The 22,179-nt window shown below is 41.6% G+C and overlaps 1 protein-coding gene across 1 annotated transcript; it reads right to left on the reverse strand.

Moving 5' to 3' along the window:
• Nucleotides 1-6,392: 6,392 nt before the first annotated feature.
• ywhag1 (3-monooxygenase/tryptophan 5-monooxygenase activation protein, gamma polypeptide 1) lies at nt 6,393-19,567 on the reverse strand. The gene is made up of 2 exons (XM_085288356.1): nt 19,307-19,567; nt 6,393-8,544 (listed from the first exon to the last, which is right to left on the reverse strand). The coding sequence occupies exons 1-2, from the start codon at nt 19,391-19,393 to the stop codon at nt 7,888-7,890; spliced, it is 744 nt and encodes a 247-aa protein (XP_085144482.1). The 5' UTR covers nt 19,394-19,567; the 3' UTR covers nt 6,393-7,887.
• Nucleotides 19,568-22,179: the final 2,612 nt, after the last annotated feature.

The raw sequence follows: 22,179 nt of genomic DNA on the forward strand, positions 1-22,179 counted from the left end.
TATCTCCTTTCACGTGACATTGCCATATATGATGTGATTTGGGGTGAGACACCTTCAGCAAAACCAGTGAGAAAAGTGTCCAAATATGTGATAGAGAAGATTTAAATCACACTACATCTTAAGGGTGTAGACTCGGACATTATCTAAACAGGAAAACTGACACAGCCAGGAGTTTGGAAAAGTGTTCGCTGATGGGCTGCTTCCACTACCAGTCTTACATGCAGTTGTGTTAATGCTCATCTCTTTCCACTTGACTGTGAGTCAATGCAGAGTGAATGAAAGCTGCAGCACTACAACTAGTGACGTACAGAGTATCTAGCGGTTTTCATCACTTCTTTTTCTTCCTCCCTGTCACCTTCCAGTCATCCATGTTGTATGCAAGCTCACTAATGCACATACTAACCCAACTCTTAACTCCAAAGCTGCAGGGGATATCTATTTATAGAACACTGTGCTATGCACTAAGCCTCCAGCGTGCTGTATAATTACACAGATTTGACATCAGACATGAACTGATGTTTCTTTTTCCTATGCTATGGACACCTGCTTATCAGCTGTCTTAATCTTGTAAACTATTTCTATTTATGTTTTCTATATATTTGCATATATCCTCTTTGTATGCAGCAACATATGTCTTTGTATCTGCTACACAATGTTCTTCAACCCACTGAGTATTGCAACTTTCCCCTTCCCCGATTCACCATTTCCTTCCATTTTAAAAAAGGCTGAAATTATCCATCAATCCAGGAGCTATCCAGTTTTTCAACCAGGATAGTGCCCTATGCGAGGATATGAAGAGCTGTTAGCTTCAGGGCCGCTGACTGGACTGACAGGCTGGAGAGGGGACAGAGATGTTATTATATAATGTGTATGACACACATACTGTAAACATATTCAGTGGAGAATCTGTGCAACAAATATTACCAGAACTGTATTTCTGAATACTAACATAGTTTCTGTTAAATGCAGATGCTAGCTCTCTATAAGCCTTCCGCTCCGATAATTAATCTCACCTTATTTGTCCTGACTCCTTCCCCTCACCTCTAACCCAGTCACAGCAGATGGCTCTTCCCCCCTAAGCCTGGTTCTAGTTCTAGGTTTCTTCCTGTTGGAAGGGAGTTTTACTTTTCCACTGTAGCCAAGTACTTGCTTATATGGGATCATCTGATTGTTGGGTTTTTCTTTGTAGTATTATAGGGTCTATTACAAAGTGTCTTGAAGTAATTGTTCTTGTGATTTGGGGCTATATAAATAAAACTGAGATGAGGTGAAATGACCATGTTTGAGGTGCAGCACCCTATTTGTGACCATTTTCACCCAGTGACATCCAGCAATCCCTGTAGACAATAGCATAAAGTCAGCATAAAGTGTAGAATTGAATCTAAGCAGCTTCATCAACTTAAACAAAAAATTATTGTCTGCTACCTTTGATCTAACTGGCCACAAGTATCACAGCCTGCTCTGTACCAGTTCAGCATAGGGCATTGAACTGCCTTGTACTATATTTTCATGCAACTTTTGAATACAACACAAGATTAGTATACTTTGATTGCAGGCTGTTTCACAAAAACATAACTTAAGATAATGTTACATTTATGCTCACTTCTCTTCTGAAACTCAACTTTATTTAGATGTGTAGCATGAACACATCACAGGAATGAAAAGGAAAAGGGGAAGCATTTAGGTTTGGGATGTCATTTTCTTTTTACTAAGGAAGTATGTTCAGGCAGTTACTAGAAGTCTGACTGTCAGACTGCGACACAGTCAAAAAGAAACTGATTCTGCTGTAAAATGCATGACTATTGAGGTTTTTCCTTTCGTTAATACTGCCATTTAGTTGTGCATGTTAGAAGTGTGTAGAGGTTTTGTGTTTTTAGATAATCTGTGTAGAGTTTTAGATCCCTCAGTTGAGTGAGTGGTACTGGCTGGGCAATTGGAGGGATATTGATGGCCCTAAAGCCAGTCTCTACCAGATGCAGGAGAGAAAGTGGTGGTTTTTCGTTTTTGAGAAGTACTGGTCTCATCAAGAGGATCTGAGGATTCAGGAGTGATGGATGGTTAATGGCCAGGAGATGGCAGTAATGCAACAGTTTTGGATGCAAGCTGCCATTAAGCTTGACTGAAGAAGAAGATGCAGGCGAGAGGAGAGGTGAGCTGTGTCACCAGAGCCATGTTATGTTGAGTTTTGTTAATTGAATTGATTTGGGGGAAGTTTTGTTAAGTTATACATTAAATTAAGTTCACTGTAAATAAATTGCTCACCTCTGAAAACCTGAAATGTCTGCATAGTCTGCTTCTCTACCACCTTCCTTGACGTTCGTGCCTGACTACCTCACAGTGGTTACCAAGCATCACTGTTGCTGTTGTCTGTAGCCATCAGCCTCCAGGAACCACACACATCTGGTTAAAGAATATTCATTTTTCCAGTGGTTGCTAGATAATCATGTGATCAGTCATTGATCCTACATTGTCACCATGCCTGCATGAAAACATTAACATGATGTGGTTAGTGGTCCATTCTGGTACATTTTAAGCCCTGGTTAGAGCCATCCTTTATAACAAAAAGCCTCTACTTGTTACTGTTAGAAGTGCTGCTAACTATGCTAAAATGTAAATGCTAAGCACATGAGTTTACTATTTTAATATTGTTAGTGTGTGAATATTATTTTAGTAGTAATACAGCTGGATATCATACAGTGGGTAGAATATTTAGAGAAAACAAAGTTTAAACTGGACGAGGAAAAAAAAGACAAGCACCAATAGGTCACTGGCAGAATTTTTACTGTAGCTTACCAAACCTATAAGACATCAGCTTCATACAACCTACACTAAAAAGGCTGATGACGATAACTCAGTCAGTTATCATCATCACAGATGTGGCCTAATACAATGAGTTCATTATTAAGGCGTACACACTGATATGTTATTATAATAGACATATGGACCAAAGTCCAGCATTGATAAGATACAATCAAGAGTAGCACCCATGGATCACTGTAGGGTTTGGCAGCAATAAATTACTCACAACATGAATATTAGATTTACTGTAGACCAGCATTAACAGCATAAATATTCATGTCAAACAACTTTTCATCTTTTAAATAGCGTAGATCAGTGGTATTAGTGTAACAGCTTTGTCTTTGTAGAGTAAAAAATAAGCATCTAGACTAGTAAAATTTTGGCTCCTCCAATATCTGAGAAAATCTCTGACATAATCTTGAAAAAGAAACCAGTTCATTGCTCCTTTGTGTAGATCATGACAAGACGGGTATATAAATCATTTAATTGGGATGAAGAGTACAATAAAACTCACTCTGCACCCAGCAGTAGTCGTTTCATGCTCTAAATCTAATGTGCATTTCAGCAACAGAAAAAAAACCCCAGACTTGGTTAATGATGATCTACTAAATGAATGATCTTGTCATCAGGTGTGTGGACCTCAGATTAGTGCACTGATGAACAGATGTGGTGCTTTTTCTTCTCCATAGCAACAGTGTAGGATTTTGCCAGTGTTGATTGCCTTCTGACAAATTAACACTCACCAGCTGTTTCCAATAATTACCTCTCCCTCCCTACCCGACTGAAGATGTTAATTTGACAAATTGCCATTCTTGATTAGCACTGCTTCCCACACAGACATCGTTGGATTAATGATTAGAGTCTTTTGCAGAGACAGAAGACAGAGAAAGAATGTGATGTTCCAGCCAACTTACCTGCAGGGGGAAAAAAATCCTGGACGCAACAATGTTGCATAAATGAGCAGTTTTCTTGTTCACTCAGTGCTTTCTGAATGATTAGAAACTTATACTGACATTGGCATTATGTGTACCAATGTCTGTGGTCTTCTGCTCTTATCAGAATCAGAGAGACTTTATTTATCCCCAAGGGGCAATTAAGATACAACAGAGCAGCATGACGTTAAAGATAAGGACAGGGCATAAACGGGCAATAAGAATGAGATAATAAATACACAGAATGTACAGTATATACAGTTTTAAAATTAAAGTGACTGAATAAGTAAATAAGTAACTGTAAGTGAATAAATTGAATAAAGTGTCTGCAGTATAAAAAAAAAAAAAAAAAAGAGTATAAAGTAGTTTATGTTTATGGATGTGGGAAATATCAACCACCACTATCTCTTGTTGGTTGGGACAGCAGCTTGTCTGTCTAGACCTCTAACAGAAGATCTCCCATCGGGACTTGGGGACGTCTAGTCCATATGGATGTTTTTGTAAACTATCCCAGCCACTTCGTAGTATTTCTCATTGTATGCTGTCACAGCTTGAAGGGCCTGTTCTTGTGGTGCCATGATCAGAGCCTCTGCTTCGTCCTTTAAGCGGCCTTTTTAGCCACTGGTAGCATATCTTGATATCTTCTCTTCCTCTGTGTTGATGGCACCTCCTAAGCAGAAGCTTAATTGTGTATGTTGGTTCCCTTTTTTCATCACTGTCTATCTTCACCTGCCCGAGGCATTCTTGAAGTAGCTCATCTCGTGGGGCTATCTTCCTGATGTGTTCTGAATGCTCCATTGTCATCCTGGACTTTGGTTCTAAAACTAACCCTCACTTTTTCTTTTTCCATTGCTCATAGAGCCTCAGGGTGCTGGACTTTGGATATAGACCTCTGTGCATTGTGAGGAGGTTTTGTATCTTGAAATCAGTGGCATCCATGTGGATGGCCGGCCATTCTGTGGCCGGATTATTTTTCCAGCTGGGTAACTGATGACTATTAGGGCCTGTGTTTTAATGGCTTGCATCTTTTTCCTACTGTTCAGCTAGCCTTTCAGCACCCGTATCTGGAAGTATCTGGCTGTGACTGACCTTCGTGCATCTTTATCATGATTCTCAGTGGCCTGTGGGATAGCCAAGTACTTTTGGCTCTCCTGCACATCTGCTATTCTCCCTTCTCACAACTCCACCCCTTCAGTCCAGATCACCTTCCCTCTCTTTTCAACCATTTAACCACACATATCCAGTCCAAATGAAATCCCAATGTCCTCGCTGTAGATCCTGTAGATATGTGTGTATGTGAGTCTATACTCTGGATTATTTGCAGGTCTGATTAGCATGAATTGTCTTTATCTGTAAAATAACTGGATTGATTGGTACAGTTCACATTAGATATCTGTAGTGAACCTAGACAAACACTGAGCAACATGGACTATATCACAAAAAGCCTAAAATCCAAAACAAGTAAATTTGAGAACCTTGAGAACCCAGCCTATAATTGAGGTGTCTCATTGCAGACACACCAACGTCTGTATAAAATCAGACGTTGGTGTGTCTGGGGGGAGACTTCTGCTATGCTGTGTTGTGTTTCAACCAGGATCAGTACCAGTACATCAAATACATTCTTGGAGCTGTATTCTCAGATATGTGTGGGCTACTGCATTATGTAATTTTGTAAAGATGCTGAAGTTTGAAGAGTCATTCATTAATATTATAGGCATATAGGCATCCTCAGAAATTTTCAGAGATATTCTTAAGAGTTTAGAACAAGATGCAACCAGCATCTTGTTCTAAGTTTTCAACTTTACCGTATTTAAGTGTTGACATTCTAATGACAGCAACATTGGCTAGGAAAGTGGTGCTCCAAAAGCTGAACTGCTTTCAATTAAAAGCAATGATAATGTAGCAGGAAAGTGCTGTGCACTGAGGACCATGGGTGCTGTCAACACTTGGCTGTATAGGAAGAAAACCAAAAAACCAATGAAAAAAGACCTCTAGAGACAGGCCCTGTAAATTCATCTGTCATTCTTCTTCTGCTTGTGTAATTCAGGGTTGCTGAATGGAAAATGAAGGTAACGCTAGAGTGGCCAAAACTGCAGCCACTTGAGGCTGGCTCTAGGAGAGAGTCAATCAGCATAGTTCCAAGTTAAAATGGCCAATTTAACAACAGTTATTCAGCTGGAGCTGGTAGCCGTTTGCTAGGTGTCCGCTCTGCTAGTGATTATTAATTTCTGGCTCTCTTCCACAGTGTGTCTTTTATCCTGTCTCCTTCCCCTTAAGATCCCAACCAGTCCCGGCAGATGGCTGCCTGTCTCTGAGCCTGGTTCTGATGGAGGTTTCTTCCTGTTAAAAGGGAGTTTTTCCTCCCAACTGTCGCTTGTTGGGGTTTTCTCTGTATTTTTGTAGGGTTTTGAAGCAAAAGTTATCGTGATTTGGCGCTATTTAAATGAAACTGAATTAAATTTTGGCTCAAAAAAAAAACCAAAAAAAAAAACACCAACCATTCTCTGTGAACTAATTTTGTTAAGCTTCCAAATATGCGGCGTCTCCTCACTGAAACATGAATCCATCGGCCTGTGTTGTGCTGGTCAGTGGCACAACATAAGCTAATTTGCCTTCTGCTTTTAGTCCCCCTTGCCAAGAATTGCATATCAACCATAGCGATGTCCGTAACAGATCAATTTATTGTTAACAATCACTGTTTTGGTATAGCGTACTTCAGCAAATAGAGTAAAGAAAACACAGATTAAAATAAGGTCTAACTAACAATCGCAATAAAAAGAAATAAATAGAAAATAATCCAATTAAGGTCTAGTAATTCCATGTTCATATGAATGCATAACATCTACAGTATAAGTTAATAAATTGAAGCTACTGTATAAATACATCACTAGCATGCACAAGATTGTATTATGGAGACTATTGGAGCAGTTATCATCTTACACTGAAGAAACAGTATAATAGGCAAGTGCATTTTCTCGACCAAGAAGAAACTGAAGACAAAGTAAATCCACAAACCTCATGTCTGCTTTTACAGCTTCCACTTTAACAGTGCATGTGCTCTCTGTCCACAGATCATGCTCTGTTCACTAATCGGGTCTGTGGTTCCAGGTGACATTTCAGATCAGACCCTGCCAATTGTTTTGAAGACGGCATTACTTAAAGGTGAAAATTGATGGTATTTTTCACTATCTCGATCAAATAGTTTCCTGACAAACAAAAGGAGCCGATAGAAGTAGTAACGACAATACTGACAATAAGAATTGGGTGTCCAAAAACAGTTAATTTATTTAATAAAGCACATCAGCACATGAGAGGGACAAGCTGCACTAAGTTTACTTTATGAATCTGTAGTTTTAGTTACAGTATGACCGTGTGACTGAGCAGGACAAATACCTGACACAAGCAAACAAATTTTTTTTGTTGTTGTTGTTTGTTATCAATAACAGAGACAACCTGCTTTTCATTCAACGACCATGGGCCCACGCAGTGCAACTAAAGATGTCAGTACGTTTTTACGCAATGAAGTTCAACACCCCCAGAAAAGCTCATCTTCATCTCCCAACCCACCTGCTTGCTCTCTCTCTTTCTCTCCCTCCCTTTCTTTCACCAAGAAAGTTTGTGACATTCAAGGTTACTCCATTTTTCCCGCTGCTCAAGCATCGAAACTGAATTTTCTATATGCTCCTCCCTCGTCGAATATAGCAAGACAGCTCAGCTTCATTTGCACAATGAGACCAGTCTCTGCCAGTGTGAAGGTATCAATACCCAATGGTCACACTGTGATCAATGGCATACCTCTTGCATCTACAAGTGTTTGGCAAATGCTGCAGAGGCTATCAAGGAGGGGGGTTCTTTCTTCTATTGTTTTTTTTCTTTAACTGTAGGTTATTTCTGAAACTAAAATTCCTTCATCTGCCTACCTTTTTTTTTCACTTTAAATCTGTGGAAAAATAAAGAACTGCAGCCGCGTCAGCAACCATCGGCTTCAATAGGCCGCCGAGGTTTCACCGCCCCCCCAACCCACCCTCCTTTGTTTTTTTGTTTTTTTTGTTTTGTTTTACATTTCTAAGAACATTTTAACTATTATTATTATTTTTGTCATCATTTGTGAGCGCGTGTGTTTGTGTTGTTTTGGCAGAATGGGGTTCTAGACTCCTTAGTTGTTGCCCTCTCCTCCCTCGTCGTCCTGCTGGTCGCTCGTCCAGAGCGTCAAGTTGTCTCGTAGCAGCTGCATGATGAGAGTGGAGTCTTTGTAGGAGTCCTCGTTGAGGGTATCCAGCTCGGCAATGGCGTCATCGAAAGCTGTCTTGGCCAGGTGGCACGCCTGCTCTGGCGCGTTCTGGATCTCATAGTAGAAGACAGAGTAGTTAAGAGCCAGGCCCAGGCGGATGGGGTGGGTTGGCTGCATGTGCTCCTTGCTGATCTCGTGGGCCTCGCTGTAGGACTTCTCAGAGGACTCCACCACCGAGGCTCTCTTCTCCCCCGTTGCAACCTCGGCCAAGTAGCGGTAGTAGTCGCCCTTCATCTTCAGGTAGAACACTTTGCTCTCGTGCTGCGTCTCGTTGCAGTTCTTGATCAGGTAGTTGTCGAGGAGGTTGAGCACATCCTGGCAGACGGACTCCAGCTCCTTTTCTATCTTTTCCCGGTAGGCCCGCACCATCTCAATCTTCTTCTCATTGCCGTCAGCTGATGTCTTCTGCTCAATGCTGGAGATGACGCGCCAGGATGAACGCCTTGCCCCAACCACATTCTTATAGGCCACAGAGAGGAGGTTCCGCTCCTCGTTGGATAGTGCTTCATTCAGCTCTGTGACCTGGAAAAGCAAGAAGGAAAATGAGTTGATGGATTTTTTTCAAGTATATGAAGATGACTCAACAGCTGATATAATTTTAACAGTAAAAACTTGATTATTTGTTCACTTGTTAAACTAAAACAGTCACAAGATGCCCACCAACTACATCCCAATACTACAGCCGCTGCATTAGCAAATGAAACCACGCCTCCAGCATGTGACATCACCCTGTGAGGTAACTGCTCATTGGCTATCAGCAGCTCTGAAAGCTGGTTTTGTTTGGTTTTGACAGGCCTGTGTCTGGCTCGAGGATTTAATCCTTTATATCCCACAGAGACTGTGCAGCTGAGGCATCTTTACAGACCTTTCTTAAATATAAAGCCTGTTGTTACTTTCTTTTTCAGCACAGTACAGTTTCGTGAGCGTGACAAAGCAGTGACCAATCACAGTGAGCAGGCCTTCACAATGCCTGTACTGAACACCACACCGGTTACCATACAACTGATAGGACTTACATGCATACAAATAGGGAAACCTCAGACAGATTTTGTGCATTTTAACATTCATACTTGTAGAGAAATTTCTTTGGACTACTAGTGTCTTTTCTGTACCAACTTTTAAGGCAACCCATGCAAACATAGGCATTATCTTCATTTGTTGTGAATAATTTCCAATATTTCATTAAAAATACAAGTGGTCAGCCTCATAATAAAAGACACACTTCCCAGCTGTCAAAGTAATTTTATGGGATTCATCCTCTGGGGATTAGGATTGTCTGTAGAAGGCACACAAGAACAGAAAATATCTCGTCTACACCCTGATTTGGTCGGTGTGTGTGAATGTAAGGTGACACACTGTTGCCACAGTGTTAAGAAATTAGCATGTGTCAACTGGATAGTAAAATGTGTTCTTCAGAGATTGCGTAAGTGTGTTTGTCAGAGTACACACAATGGGGTCTTGCTCAGCAGCACTGAAAGAGTGGAAAGCTTAACCCTTTGACCTTTGTGGTTCATCAGTCACTATAACACCTCTGTCATATGCACAACAGAACCTCCAAGCCTCGGTGAACTGTTTCCGCCTTTACGTTTACTCCCAATTTTGCTGTAAATTTTCCACCTTGTTAATCCATGAAGTAGCCATAACTCTGGGTTGAATTTTAAAAGGGAGGGTGAAGGAGCAATCTGTGATCCAATCTCCAGTTTCCATGGTGACCACAAAATCTGCTTCATTTATGAGCGCCTTTGTTTTTCGTTTATAAATTATATCTCTGTTAGAGAAACTGGCCATGAGCTGCTCATGGTGAGGATGCTGCCATGGTTGATGATGTAGTGAAAGCTACAGCATGTTAGGGATGAGTAAAAACGGTTAAAACAAAACATTAAATAATTGTTTCATGAAGGGTCAGAGGACGGCGACTGGTTTACCGAACACATTAATGCTGACCAAAGGATTCTGGACACAGCCCCATAAGCCTTCCTTTCTCCCATTAGATCAGATGAAACGGTTACAAACAAACAAACAAAACAATGTGCAGAGCACTTTAAATATCAATTTCAGTCAGCAGGGCGGATAAATATATAAAAAAAAAAGTCTGAATTGAAGTGATGTAACTCAGCCTTGCTCAGAATAACAATAACTTTGCGTTCTATTGGCATTTCATGCGATTTTAATAATCTCTCATCCTGTTTTATTGTGCCATCATAGCATCAAGCTTTACGTTTTTATGGCAAAGCTAAACATCAGTATGCAATCGTTCCACTAGCAGAGCTTTACAGGTGTAATCTTGTTCACTAAGGAGTGTTTCTACACAGGACAAACATTACAATTGTCATAAATGAGACCTCTGTACTGTGAAAGAATGAAGACAGGGAAACAATAAAAGGACAGAGTACATAATGATCCCACTTAGAAGAACAGGAGAAAGCTTGCCCAGCCTTCTGCCCATCAGTCCTTCCTTAACTCACCCTCAACACTCTTCCTCATCCCATTAATTTACAATTAGCGTATACAAGTATCTGACCAACAGTGAATGCAACCAGCAAGAGTGGGTCACTGCTGGAGCAGCAGAGAAGTCAGAAAAATAAGGCCTACTCAATCCATCTGTACAAACATGGCTGCCTTTGTTTCAGGAGGCTGCACAGTGATCAGAAAGCCCTGACGGAAGCTGGGGTGTGGGGATGACAATGGAGCTCTGTCTACCCATAAAGCTCATCAATCGCGCCTGCTCTCGTGACTGGTCCTTACACAAGGCAGTCAAAGTCCCAAACAACTGCGTGTTAATGCAAACAAAGGCCAGGCAGAACAATCGATAACTTCCTCTTTGACAGCTCTCCGTGTGGCTGTTAATATCACAGAGAGAGCTGTGGGGCCGTGAGGGTGTTGGGCCCAAGTAGAATCTGGGTTCGAACTTGAAGCTCGAACCTTCCATTTCCATTTTAATAGCTTGCAATCCCATAGATTCCCATTCTCCCTGTTACCCCATGCCTTACTTCTGTGTTTTCCTTTGCTCATTTACTACCTGATGTGACAACCCCCCCCCCCTTCTGACCCTCTTTCAAGCAGGCAAACACAAAGGCGCCATGGACCACCTGACGTCATTGGCAGAATGAATAGGGTTAGCCAATTTAGCCACAAGTCAAGTAGCTCTTTGTTACTATGTTACTTGCATATGCTATTTTTTTCCCATAAGTATGGCTAATGTTTGTATCCAGCTATATCACACAAAAAGAATCGATCATGCAAAAGGAATAAGAAAGATGGGAATAAGAAATATGTAGGCTAGGGACTAGGATTGAGGGATGCCAAACACTAATTAATGTAATTTGGGGCTTTGTTATAGTCACAGAACGGGCAACACACAGCATAACCAAAAGTGAAGGAAAACATTGGCTTAATTGGGTACTAACACACATACACGTGCCCATTATTACAGAGTAATTGCCTATTAAATAAATATAATAATAAAATGTATCTACGGGATCAAACTGCCAGTTGTCTCAGATGTTCAAAGGTGACATTCGAGCTACAAAAGACGCATGATCATGGTGTGGAATTACTAGAGAATAATATTCCTCTTTGACAGCATTATTGGTGCAAAAAGGGCTGGCCTGTCATCTTTCTAAAGTCTTCATCCCTTTCAGGGCCATTCAGGCCCCCAACAAATAACCCGCATCAGGTTGTTGAAGCAGTAAAGACACAACTTCAATAATTCTTCTAAAAATATGACATTTGCCATCACTATGATGATGATCATCATTTGTAACCTAGACAGGTTACACATCTAGATTCCATGAATTCAGAACACACAAACACACACAGGCAGAACTCTTTCCTGGTCAGTTTTATAAATATAGGCCTGGTAACTGTGTTGCTGACTGACACTGACTCTGTCGCCATACAAGATTCATTCTACAGTATAACAGCAAAAACACGCCGGCATGATGACTATAAACACCTTCAGGTGAACAGGAACTTTGAAGGAAAACACACAGTGCTGCCCTGGTGGTGGCATGTCTCTTTAAGCACCGGGTGATGAAATGTGATCCTAGAAGTCTGGTTTGTGTAACTGGTTAATGTGTATAGAGACTTATCGGACCAAAAGGAGGCAATTTTACAACTCTGGAATGCTCTTGGAGCAATAATGGGTCTTAGAAGAAAAAAAAATTATACTACAGGTCTGGGGTAGGCGTGTCAGCGAGAGGCCTTACGATGCTCTAGCATTTTATGTCCCTGCTCTCCATTTGTCACACGTCTGTGGGGAAAAGTCGACATCAAGATAATAAGAAGCTGTTGAACTGCACACACTGGTGCTAATGTGAGAACAGCTCTGAGATGCTGTAAAATAAGCATGATTATAGTGTATGTAGGTGGGTCCAGTGGGCGTTTTTCATAGTGCCTTTGTGACTCAACAGTGAGTCAAAAATCATTTCAGGCCATCCGTGAGTGTCCCAAGATGACTGTGGGTACGTTCATGATTGGACTGAGGTTTCGGAGTACGTTCTTACCCTCGAAAGACAAAGAATAAGAACATGACACTTTCTATGCCAAAGACCTGAAGCAAAAACTACAAAATGATGATAAACAGGAAATGGTGAGTTACAAACATTTTGTGGGCTTATAAACCCAGGATGGATGGAAGTAGTGGCATACACCATACACCAGTGGTGCCATGTTACCTCTCTACTTAGATTCAACGTAAAAATTAAGCAGTGATTAAAAGCTACCACTAAGGGCTTTGGAGAAGAATTTAAAGTGTCACTAGAAGTAGGGCTGCCACAAACGATTATTTTGATAGTCGACTAGTCACCGATTATTTTTGCAATTAGTAGACTAATCAGATCATGCATCCATTGGACATAAAACGTACGGCTTATTGCACCAGCATGCGTCTGCTCTTATATAACTATCATTAGCTTACAGCTTTAAGTGTTTAAGGTATGTGCTAACTAAAAATAAAGACAAGTTGATGGTTTATTAAATTTTAATGAAATTTGCAGACTGTTTCAGTGAAGTTTAAGAAACTCCTTGCTATCTAAAATATAACGGGACACCGGAGTATATTCTCGAGCATCTCACACTTCTGATAATCAGCTGTCTGCTTGACGTTTATTCAGCTGTGTAAAAACTATAACTTTAATCTCAGCCAGACCGATTTACTCAAGAACAAATAAAATACTAAAAAAAAGCCAAACGATAACATTTTTAAGTTATCTAAGTGACTTATATATGTTTAACCTGAGTAGCGAAAGACGGCGGTGGGTTTGAAAATGATTTGCCGGGAGTCCGGTGTTCTCATGGCCTCTAGTGAGCCTTTCCCCCGGCTAGCTATCGAGCTAGTGGGTAACAGACGTCTCCGAAAATGTCGGCGCACTTTTGAAAATATGTGGTGTCTTGATAAACTGGTTTACACAGTTACAGTCTCGCCTGAAAATATGTTAAACTTTTATTTTGTGACCCAGAAAGAATAATAAGAGTAATATTAAAACTAACTAGCTGCCGCCATTGTTGAAAACTGAGCTGGGCTGCGCTATGAATTCTGGGACAAAGCTACTTCTTCTTCTGGGTTTAATGGCAGCTGGCATCCTTGTACATGCAGTGCTGCCATCTTCTGTTTCAGTCCGTTATTACACTCTTAAATCCTACTACTTATTCCTGCGTCTTTTGTGATCTTACAAAGCTTCAAACGACGCGTTGACTATTAAATCAGTCGAAATCGTCGACGTAATCGTGACTAGTTGACTAATTGTGGCAGCCCTAACTAGAAGGCAGCATCCAGAACATAATTCACGTTTTGTCTCGAAGGGACTGGCCTTTTAAAATGGCCAGGAGGACAGATACCTCTGTGTATTTAAGGGAAAACACCTTTTGTGAAGATGGAAGTTGTAATATCATGGTTTGTTACCACTGTTTTGACAAGTCAGACTCTTTGTAATAAGTACCCAAGTACATAATAATGATAATTATGTTACTGCAAATACTGACTGTAATTAAGAGGCAAAACTAGGGGGAAAAAACTTATATATACTTTTGACCTCTGTAAGTAGATCAGACTTTTGGAATATAATTTTTGACAGCTGTGATCGAGCCACAGATCGAGGCCTAAAGGTATACCAGAAAAGCAGCGCTCTCCATCAGTTTCCCTGACAAGCCCCTTGGTCCAAATTTGTTCTTTCCATTTCTTTAACAGTCAATCAGAGCTGCTGCAACAACATAACGGTCACTTAACAGAAAATGGGGAAAAAGGAAACACAGTCAGAAAAGGCAGTTAAATAATTTTAAAAAATGCTACATAATTTTAGAATTAAATAGCTACTCTATTATACATGACTCTGGTCTCTGCCTCACCTCACCCCAACCTGTCATGGCAGATGTCTGTCCCTCTCGGCTGGAGGTTTCTTCCTGTTAAAAGGGAGTTTTTCCTTCCCACAGTTGCCAAGTGATCATAGGGGGTTGCCTAATTGTTAGGATTTTCTCTCTATTTTGTATAGTCTTTACCTTACAATTTTTAAGTGCCTTGAGGTGAATGTTGTTGCGATTTGGTGGTATATAATTGAAATTAAATTGAATGTCATTGCTATTGTTATTGTAAAGTTATAAATGATACTGAAATGCGGTAATAGTCACGTTAACCAATTGGTCTTTTTCATATATTTTGTTCTCTCTATTATCTCTGAAGAAATAGAGGAGGAGGAACCGTCACTGCCTGTATGGACCAGGCTCCTTTCATTTACAGTATATTGGTAGTTCCGTAATAACAGCCTGTCAGTTTTACATACTGTGTATTACGCTGTATTTCTGCACTCATCCTAAAGTGATCACCACCTGCAAAACAGAATGTATTTTTGCCCCCACACGATCTTTGGTTCCTCAGGATTACTTACAACTGCTGCAGGTACAGAAAATGCTGAATAGAAAACATCTGTAATTTAGCAAGCGATTGTTTCTGGGGGGGAAAATAAATAAATAAACCACAAGTCTTGACAGCTTTGCAGCCTAACCTATTTGAAGAGCTCTGTCTTGCACCTGCTGTTATTAACCATGATTTGTTTATCGAACAGCAAAAGCTTTTATAGCCATTACATATTAAACTGAGGTGCAGTGTATGGAGCAGCTGCAGCACAATACTTTTGCTAATGCACTGAATGGGGAATAATGGGCTCAGTTTATTAAGTGTGATGGAAGCCTTGGCTCTCTGTGCCATGCACTTCCTAAGACAAAGAAATAAGCTCTCCAACAGGGTGTGTTATGTTGGGGGGGGGGGGGGGGGGGTGGAGTGGAGGGAGGAGGCTTATTCAAACTAATGGGGTCAAGTCAACACAATGTACAACTACCTATGGTGACTTAGTTAAATGCGTGTGTTAAAGTGCAGCAGCTCTGGCTGCCTGCCTTCTCATAAACATATATATATATGTTCATACACAGTAAACCGGCCTCTTAGCCGCTGTTGCTATGTAACTCAAACAAAAGATGGTAAGGTCTTTCAGATCAACATTGCAAATCTGCAAATAAAATGAAGAAAAAAAAAAAGCCAAATATGTCCATAAACTTGAGCAACCATGACTACAAAACTTTTGGGCCAAACGGGATTGTCACCGCCCACATTTACTGAACATGACAGAAGCTGGCTCTCTAAATTAAAAAAACAGAAAGCAGAAGAAACAGAGCAAGGGAGAGAGAGCGATTGACGCCCCTTTCAGACATGGCCCCTGTTTTCATTAACCTCAAGGAGTCTGAATCTCTTTCATGTCCATCTGATCGCCGCGGACGCTTTCCTATTTAAAAGTTATGATGACAATCAAACCAATTAACATTTACTGATCACTTAGAAAGCAACACAGGGCTCAGGCTTCGTGCAGCCACATTAATAGATGTGCATGTCTTATGAGTACAGTTGCTTCCATTAACATGAACTACGGCCATTTTTATACACGGTTCCTCCATTTTTGCAGGTTTTCAAATTAATTGTGCAGATGACTTAAAATGGTTCATTTTTAATACTTTAATAATCTTTTGTAGTCAGTGAATGCTTTAAGACAGAAACTACAGATTTCCCTCCCCTGAGATGCTCTACCACTGAAAAACAATCTCTGCCCCTATCACCATCATCGATCAACACCAGCGACTGGCTTTGTGCCCATGCCATAAAATTACCTCCATCATGCTGATGTGGTATGCTCCGAACTGACAGTGGTCAACTTAGAAATTTTGCCATGTCTGTTGATTGAGGCTGTATTGGACTGACTAATTACAGAATTCTCGCTCCGCAAAAAACATACAGACTTGAGTGGATGTGTGAATTAAGCTTAAGTGATCAAAGAGATGAATATTTCCCGTGTATGAAAACAGGTTAAGAAAATTATCTCAAATGTAGCATTAGTTGTGTAATCTCTATTACGTAATCTATTAATCAATTTAAAATTAATAATTAATAACTAATATTTCTGATTAGCCACCACTGGCTAAATGTCAGTAATCTTATTGGATGATCTGATATCATCGTGTTGGTGTTGTTCCCAGATCATCATGAAAATGTTATTCCAGGTTCAACATTGCAAGTGACCAATCACATTGTTGTGACGTTATTCTTTTGCGCGCCAATCCATTCGTTCATTTATGAAATTCCAAAGTTGCAAGGACAATATCAATTCTGCTTACCGTTTATTAAAGGGTTGGTTAGGGTTAGGGTCCGTTGATCAGCAGACAGAGGCGGTTTCTCGCAGCTTAAGCACAGTTTTTTGTTTCACGCCAGTTTTTCCCGAAGTCGCAAAAGTATGACGTCACAACATTCTGATTGGTCACTTGCAATGTTGATCCTGGAGCAACATTTAGGATGATGATCTGGGAACAACACCAACACGACGATATCAGATCGTGCAATGTTATCGGTGTTATGATTTAATAGTTTTATCAGTTCTGCATATTGTTCTTTGTGTGAGTCACTGTGTGGCACAGTGACAAACTTCTTTACTTCAGTGGAACAGGGGTTTTGTCACTATTACAAAACACAGGCAGAGTAACACCGGGTACTGTGTCATGTGTTTGTAGCATATGGTTATCGATGAGTACTTCAACATGACTCAAGAACTGTAATTTGTCTTGTTTTAAAGATTTTTTTTTTGTCTCGGCTATGTGAACCTGACAGGCCGCTTCCAAATAGTGTGGTAGTTCTGGATCAGGATAGCACTTATGTTAAAAAATTTAAGAAAATAGTTCCAGAGACAACATCTAGCTCCATCATTTTTGGTAGGATTTCTGAGATCCTAAAATATGTCAAATTGCTAACACAGATTTATTGTATTATCTGTGATTATCATATTTTTGTCAAATTAGGGAGACCTCATAGTTACTTTTTGTGGAGATGTTTTAGTTGGACTAATTAATGAAATAAGCTTCTCTGGATATGGTTAATTTCCTAAAAATCAACAGCTAGATCTATTGAAGTAATAACTTATTCATGTTGTAGAAAGTAGAACTGAAGCTGGGACATGCTGTTCTGTAATCAAATTTGAAGACAGTGGTGAAAACTCCCAACAGCAGCCCAGAAACCATATCATTCATTCTGGTAGGGCCCAGCTCCTTAGCTTAAAGCCTGACAAATCCTCCTGGGGACGCTCCGTCCTTCTGGTTATTTGGTTCCGTTGCCACCGGGGCGGTTGCCATGCCTGCAGTGGCAAGGGATTCCCCTCAAACGATGGGCGAGGCAGCAGACACACCCCACTGCCCAGTGGTGCAGAGAGACAGGCTGGGTGAGGGGCAGCTTGTTCTCTCACTCTCTGACTCGGCACAAATGGGAAGGGGTGGAGCCCCCCTCTCTGGCACTGCCACTACAAGCCGGTCCTGGAAAGCAGCATGCAGTACGGCCTTTAAAATACTCTGACAGCTTACTAGTTGAGTCTTGGAGATGACGACCATGAATAGAAAGCAGCTCTGTTAACTGAAAACGGCCATAACAGATGATCATGTAGAAATGATCATGTAGAAATATGACACGAGAAAACTCTTTAGCTCTTATCTTAAGAGCAAAAAAAGACACTAGCCATAATCTCCATGTCCGTTATTTTAAATAAAGTAGCTCAGGTCAACCCAGCATTCACTGACTTCTATTTCTCTGTGAGATGGCTCAGACTGCCCTGATGCTGTGAGATGCACTGCCAGTGAAATGGTGCACTACGGTTGGACCTGTGCTGCATCCTGGCAGATGCTGCGGCACGCCTCTGTGTGGGGAACCTGCTGTAAGAGGTCGAGGACGCAGGGATGCGGTTGCTACAGAAGCATCGACTGAACACTGGCGCTTCCATCACGCTCACGCGAGTGTGCATTTGCTGCAATATGGCATCTACCGAATGGATGATTCTGGAAAGTCGTCCGTGCACCGACACCCACGTCTGAAAGGTGGATACACTTCTGTGCGCCCCTTCTGCGCAAATCGATTTGCGAGCAACCTTCAGCCAACATTGCCCCTTTCTCACTGCGCCAAATGTGCAGAAGAGACGGTGCCCGAGAAGGAGGGGGTAGGGTATTTCACATTAAGTCGAGGGCTCTTTATTTGGTTTAAACCGGAACACGAGCAGCCTGCGATGTCACTCTCATCATCATTGGTACCAACCCAGCTCGTTCTCTGCTCCCAGACGATATGCGTATCTGTCGATCAGGATCCCTTTGACTGTGAACCCATGATTGATTCAGACAGATGATGACTCAGTGGCTTCTTATCGCCATTCTGCGACTCATTTCTCTCTCGGTTCTTGTTACACCCGGGCAGCCCGGCCGGTTACGAAGGAGCCTGGCAAAAGGCACCGCCCCAAGATCAGACAGTCCGCATTTCAAACGACCACAATCCACTACAGCACCCATCCGATACCCCCTCCCCCGATTTACTGTAAATCACCGATTTTCACTGAGCTTCGAAGTATGTGATCAATTTCACTGATATATCTGCTGTGTGAACGGTGAACACAGGGCCTCTTCAAAATGATGTAGCCCAAATCTTTTTACAGCCTGTCCCTATCATACTCACAGACGTGCATTCCTCACAAATGCGATCTTTTATCATAAGTTTCATACACCAATTGTCCTCGGCTTGTCCACTTAAGCCCAAATGTGCTGTGACACACAGGCACAGTCCCCTGCCCCACCGTTAGGTCTGTACAGCCTTGAAACATTTATCTCTCTCACACACACATACACACACACACACACACACAGAGAGAGAGCTTGTTGAGGTTACTTATGACAGAAAATGACAAAGAGAAAAGAAAGGTCATTACAGAGGAAGCCTACTTACCGATTTCATGCAAGCTGCCATATCATCATACCTCTCTGCCTGCTCGGCCAGCCTGGCTTTCTGCACCAGTTGCTCGCGGTCTACCATTTTAGAAAGAGGTCGTGCGTGTGAGTGTGTGGAGTGTTTCTAAACCTGCGTGTGTGTGTTTTTCGGAGCTAAAATCGTAATGTGAAAGTTTTCAGTGCAGAGTAACAGCGCCAGATCCTGTCGCTGCAGCTGCTGCCTGCTGTCTGTGTGCCTGCCGACGGGACACCCCTCCCCCTCCGAGCGCTTTTCCTCGATTGTGTCACCACCCAAAAAGGCGTGTCCTCGCAGAGTGATGTAACGACCCTGGCAGCCTGGAGAAACTGACAGTGCAGCCCGTTGCCCTACACTTGGGCTAGTCAGACTGCAAATGTGAAAAGAAGGTGATCTTTTTTTTATTAGGCAGAGTGCATCGTTGTTATGGAGCTTTCATCCCAAAAGTAGAGCTTGATTGTCAGGTAGGAGAAAGTGCAAACTACCAGTAGAACACAAAAGCAGCTATAACAAGGGCCTAATTGATCTAATTTCCCTATCTAATAGAGATGCTTTGTTTCATTATCTAAAAAGACTGATTGAAGACTCTTTGATAAGAACATGGTACACAAAAACGGGTTAAAAGGGCGCCAGGGTCCTCCTTCTACATAAACTGCAGTCAAATAAGAATGTAGAGTGTGACACAGTGCAATATTTCCTCATTATATATTGTTATATTCCTATATACAGCTAATGTTCTCCATACACGTGTACAGGGTAACAGGGTTACAGGCTGTGTAACATCAGTATCTATAAAGGTGATCCCAAAAAGTTTATTTTGTTCATCTAGATATACCATTTCAGTGGGAGAAAACGTCACTCATCCAAGTGACTTCCTCAGTCTCAGCTGACTACAGGTTTCCCCAATCTTATGAGCATGCATCAAGATATAAAGGTGATCGTGTTATAGATATTCAAGTCATACCAAGATTGAAAAATCAAAAAGTCCGATTTACTGTCTTCAGGACTGACTGGCGAGTCATTTTCAGAAGTCGTCTATCTGATAAAGTAATAATAATAATGGATTGGATTTATATAGGCACCGAAAGCTCTTTACAATGCCACTATTCATTCACTCTCACACACTGGTGGAGGCAAGCTACAGTTGTAGTTGTAGCCACAGCTGCCCAGGGGCAGATTGACAGAAGCGAGGCTGCCATAACGCGCCATCAGCCCCTCTGGCCAACACCAGTAAATTAGAACTTTTTTATTTTATGTACATGTTTTTTCACAACTAAATTAATCTAATATGGTTTCTAATATTAAGATACAGTTATGATCAGTTTATGTGACTACCTTATTTACCATGGATATGCCATTTCCCCAGCCCAGAGACGGAGCACCCCCAGAACCTCACACCCATCCCGGACCCACCCAGGGGCAGCCAGGCTACCAGGTCAGTAACCCACGTCCGTCAGCACAGACCCTCCCCTAGCCCCGCTGCACACAGCCACGAGGAAACCGTCACCTAAGAGCCAACAGAGCCCCTAATTGGCCATGACCGCTACCCCGGGTTGAGCCCCCCAAGGAAGATGCCTCCGGGGAACCCCCCGACGCCCTAAGCATGTCCCTACCCCCACACCAATCACAACAGTGAAGGCAGGACCAAACTATGACCCCCCACCCCCACTAGGTGATGGAGCTGATCACAGGAGCCCAGAGCAATTGATCTGATGTGGTGGCTGAGGCTGTATCAAGACTAATGTAATCTAATAGATAATTTCTATATTGGTTAGAATTAAGATTATTTTTATTTTTCCAGTTCATGAGGACAGTTTTCTTGGCTATGCATAGGGCAGTGAAAACCATATGGGCTATATTCTTTTCTGAAGTGACATTATCTAAGCTGCCCAACAAACACACTAAGGGGGAAGTTGGAATGTTACATTTCAGACACTTTGATAAGTCTTCACATATCTCGCGCCAAAACTTCTGAACTGGTGGACAGAACCAAAGAGCGTGGATATAAGTGTCCGGTGAATTGGTTTGGCAGTGTGAGCAGTTGTTGGTAGATGTAAAGCCCATCTTGAACATCCGATGACCTGTATAGTGCACTCTATGTAATATTTTGTATGAATTAATTGAAGACTGGGATTTCTAATTAGATGAAAGGTTTTTAAGCAAATCTGAGACCAGAAGTTTAGGTCTAAGTTAACTGATAAATCCGCTTCCCATTTTGCAATAGGAAGTGATATTGATTCATCAGTTTTAGAAAGCATTCTGTATATTTTGGAAAGTAATTTGGGGGTTTTAAGAGTAAGAAATTGAACCACACTTGGTGGTGTTTGTAGTTAAACTTGACCCAGTTTAAATTTCTTTTTTACTATGGATTTAATTTGTTGATATTCTAAAAATCTTTTCTTGTTGATACATGGGTTCATTAACATATGACGTCTACATACAAACAAAGAATACCTTGCCTGTGCGTTGTGTGTGTGTGTGTGGTCAGAGTGTGACCCCATATATATATATATATATATATATATATATATATATATATAAAAACACCCAGCACGCCCCTGCGGGCGGTTTATCCTTCAAGCTCGGGTCCTCTACCAGAGGCCTGGGAGCTTGAGGGTCCTGCGCAGTATCTTAGCTGTTCCCAGGACTGCGCTCTTCTGGACAGAGATCTCCGATGTTTTTCCCGGGATCTGCTGGAGCCACTCGCCTAGCTTGGGAGTCACCGCACCTAGTGCTCCGATTACCACGGGGACCACCGTTACCTTCACCCTCCACATCCTCTCGAGCTCTTCTCTGAGCCCTTGGTATTTCTCCAGCTTCTCGTGTTCCTTCTTCCTGATATTGCTGTCATTCGG

Source organism: Mchenga conophoros, linkage group LG10 (genome assembly GCF_057382185.1).
Source record: "Mchenga conophoros isolate Kocher_MC1m ecotype Shallow Benthic linkage group LG10, M_conophoros_male_GT1.1, whole genome shotgun sequence".
In the NCBI taxonomy this organism is placed as follows: Eukaryota; Metazoa; Chordata; class Actinopteri; order Cichliformes; family Cichlidae; genus Mchenga; species Mchenga conophoros.

Bases quoted from the DNA above. Each gene is read 5' to 3' on its own strand.
- ywhag1 (XM_085288356.1), bottom strand. From the start codon at position 19,393: ATGGTAGACCGCGAGCAACTGGTGCAGAAAGCCAGGCTGGCCGAGCAG. The intron at 8,545-19,306 runs GTAAGTAGGCTT...TTGCTTTTCCAG, and splicing joins TGGCAGCTTGCATGAAATCG to GTCACAGAGCTGAATGAAGC.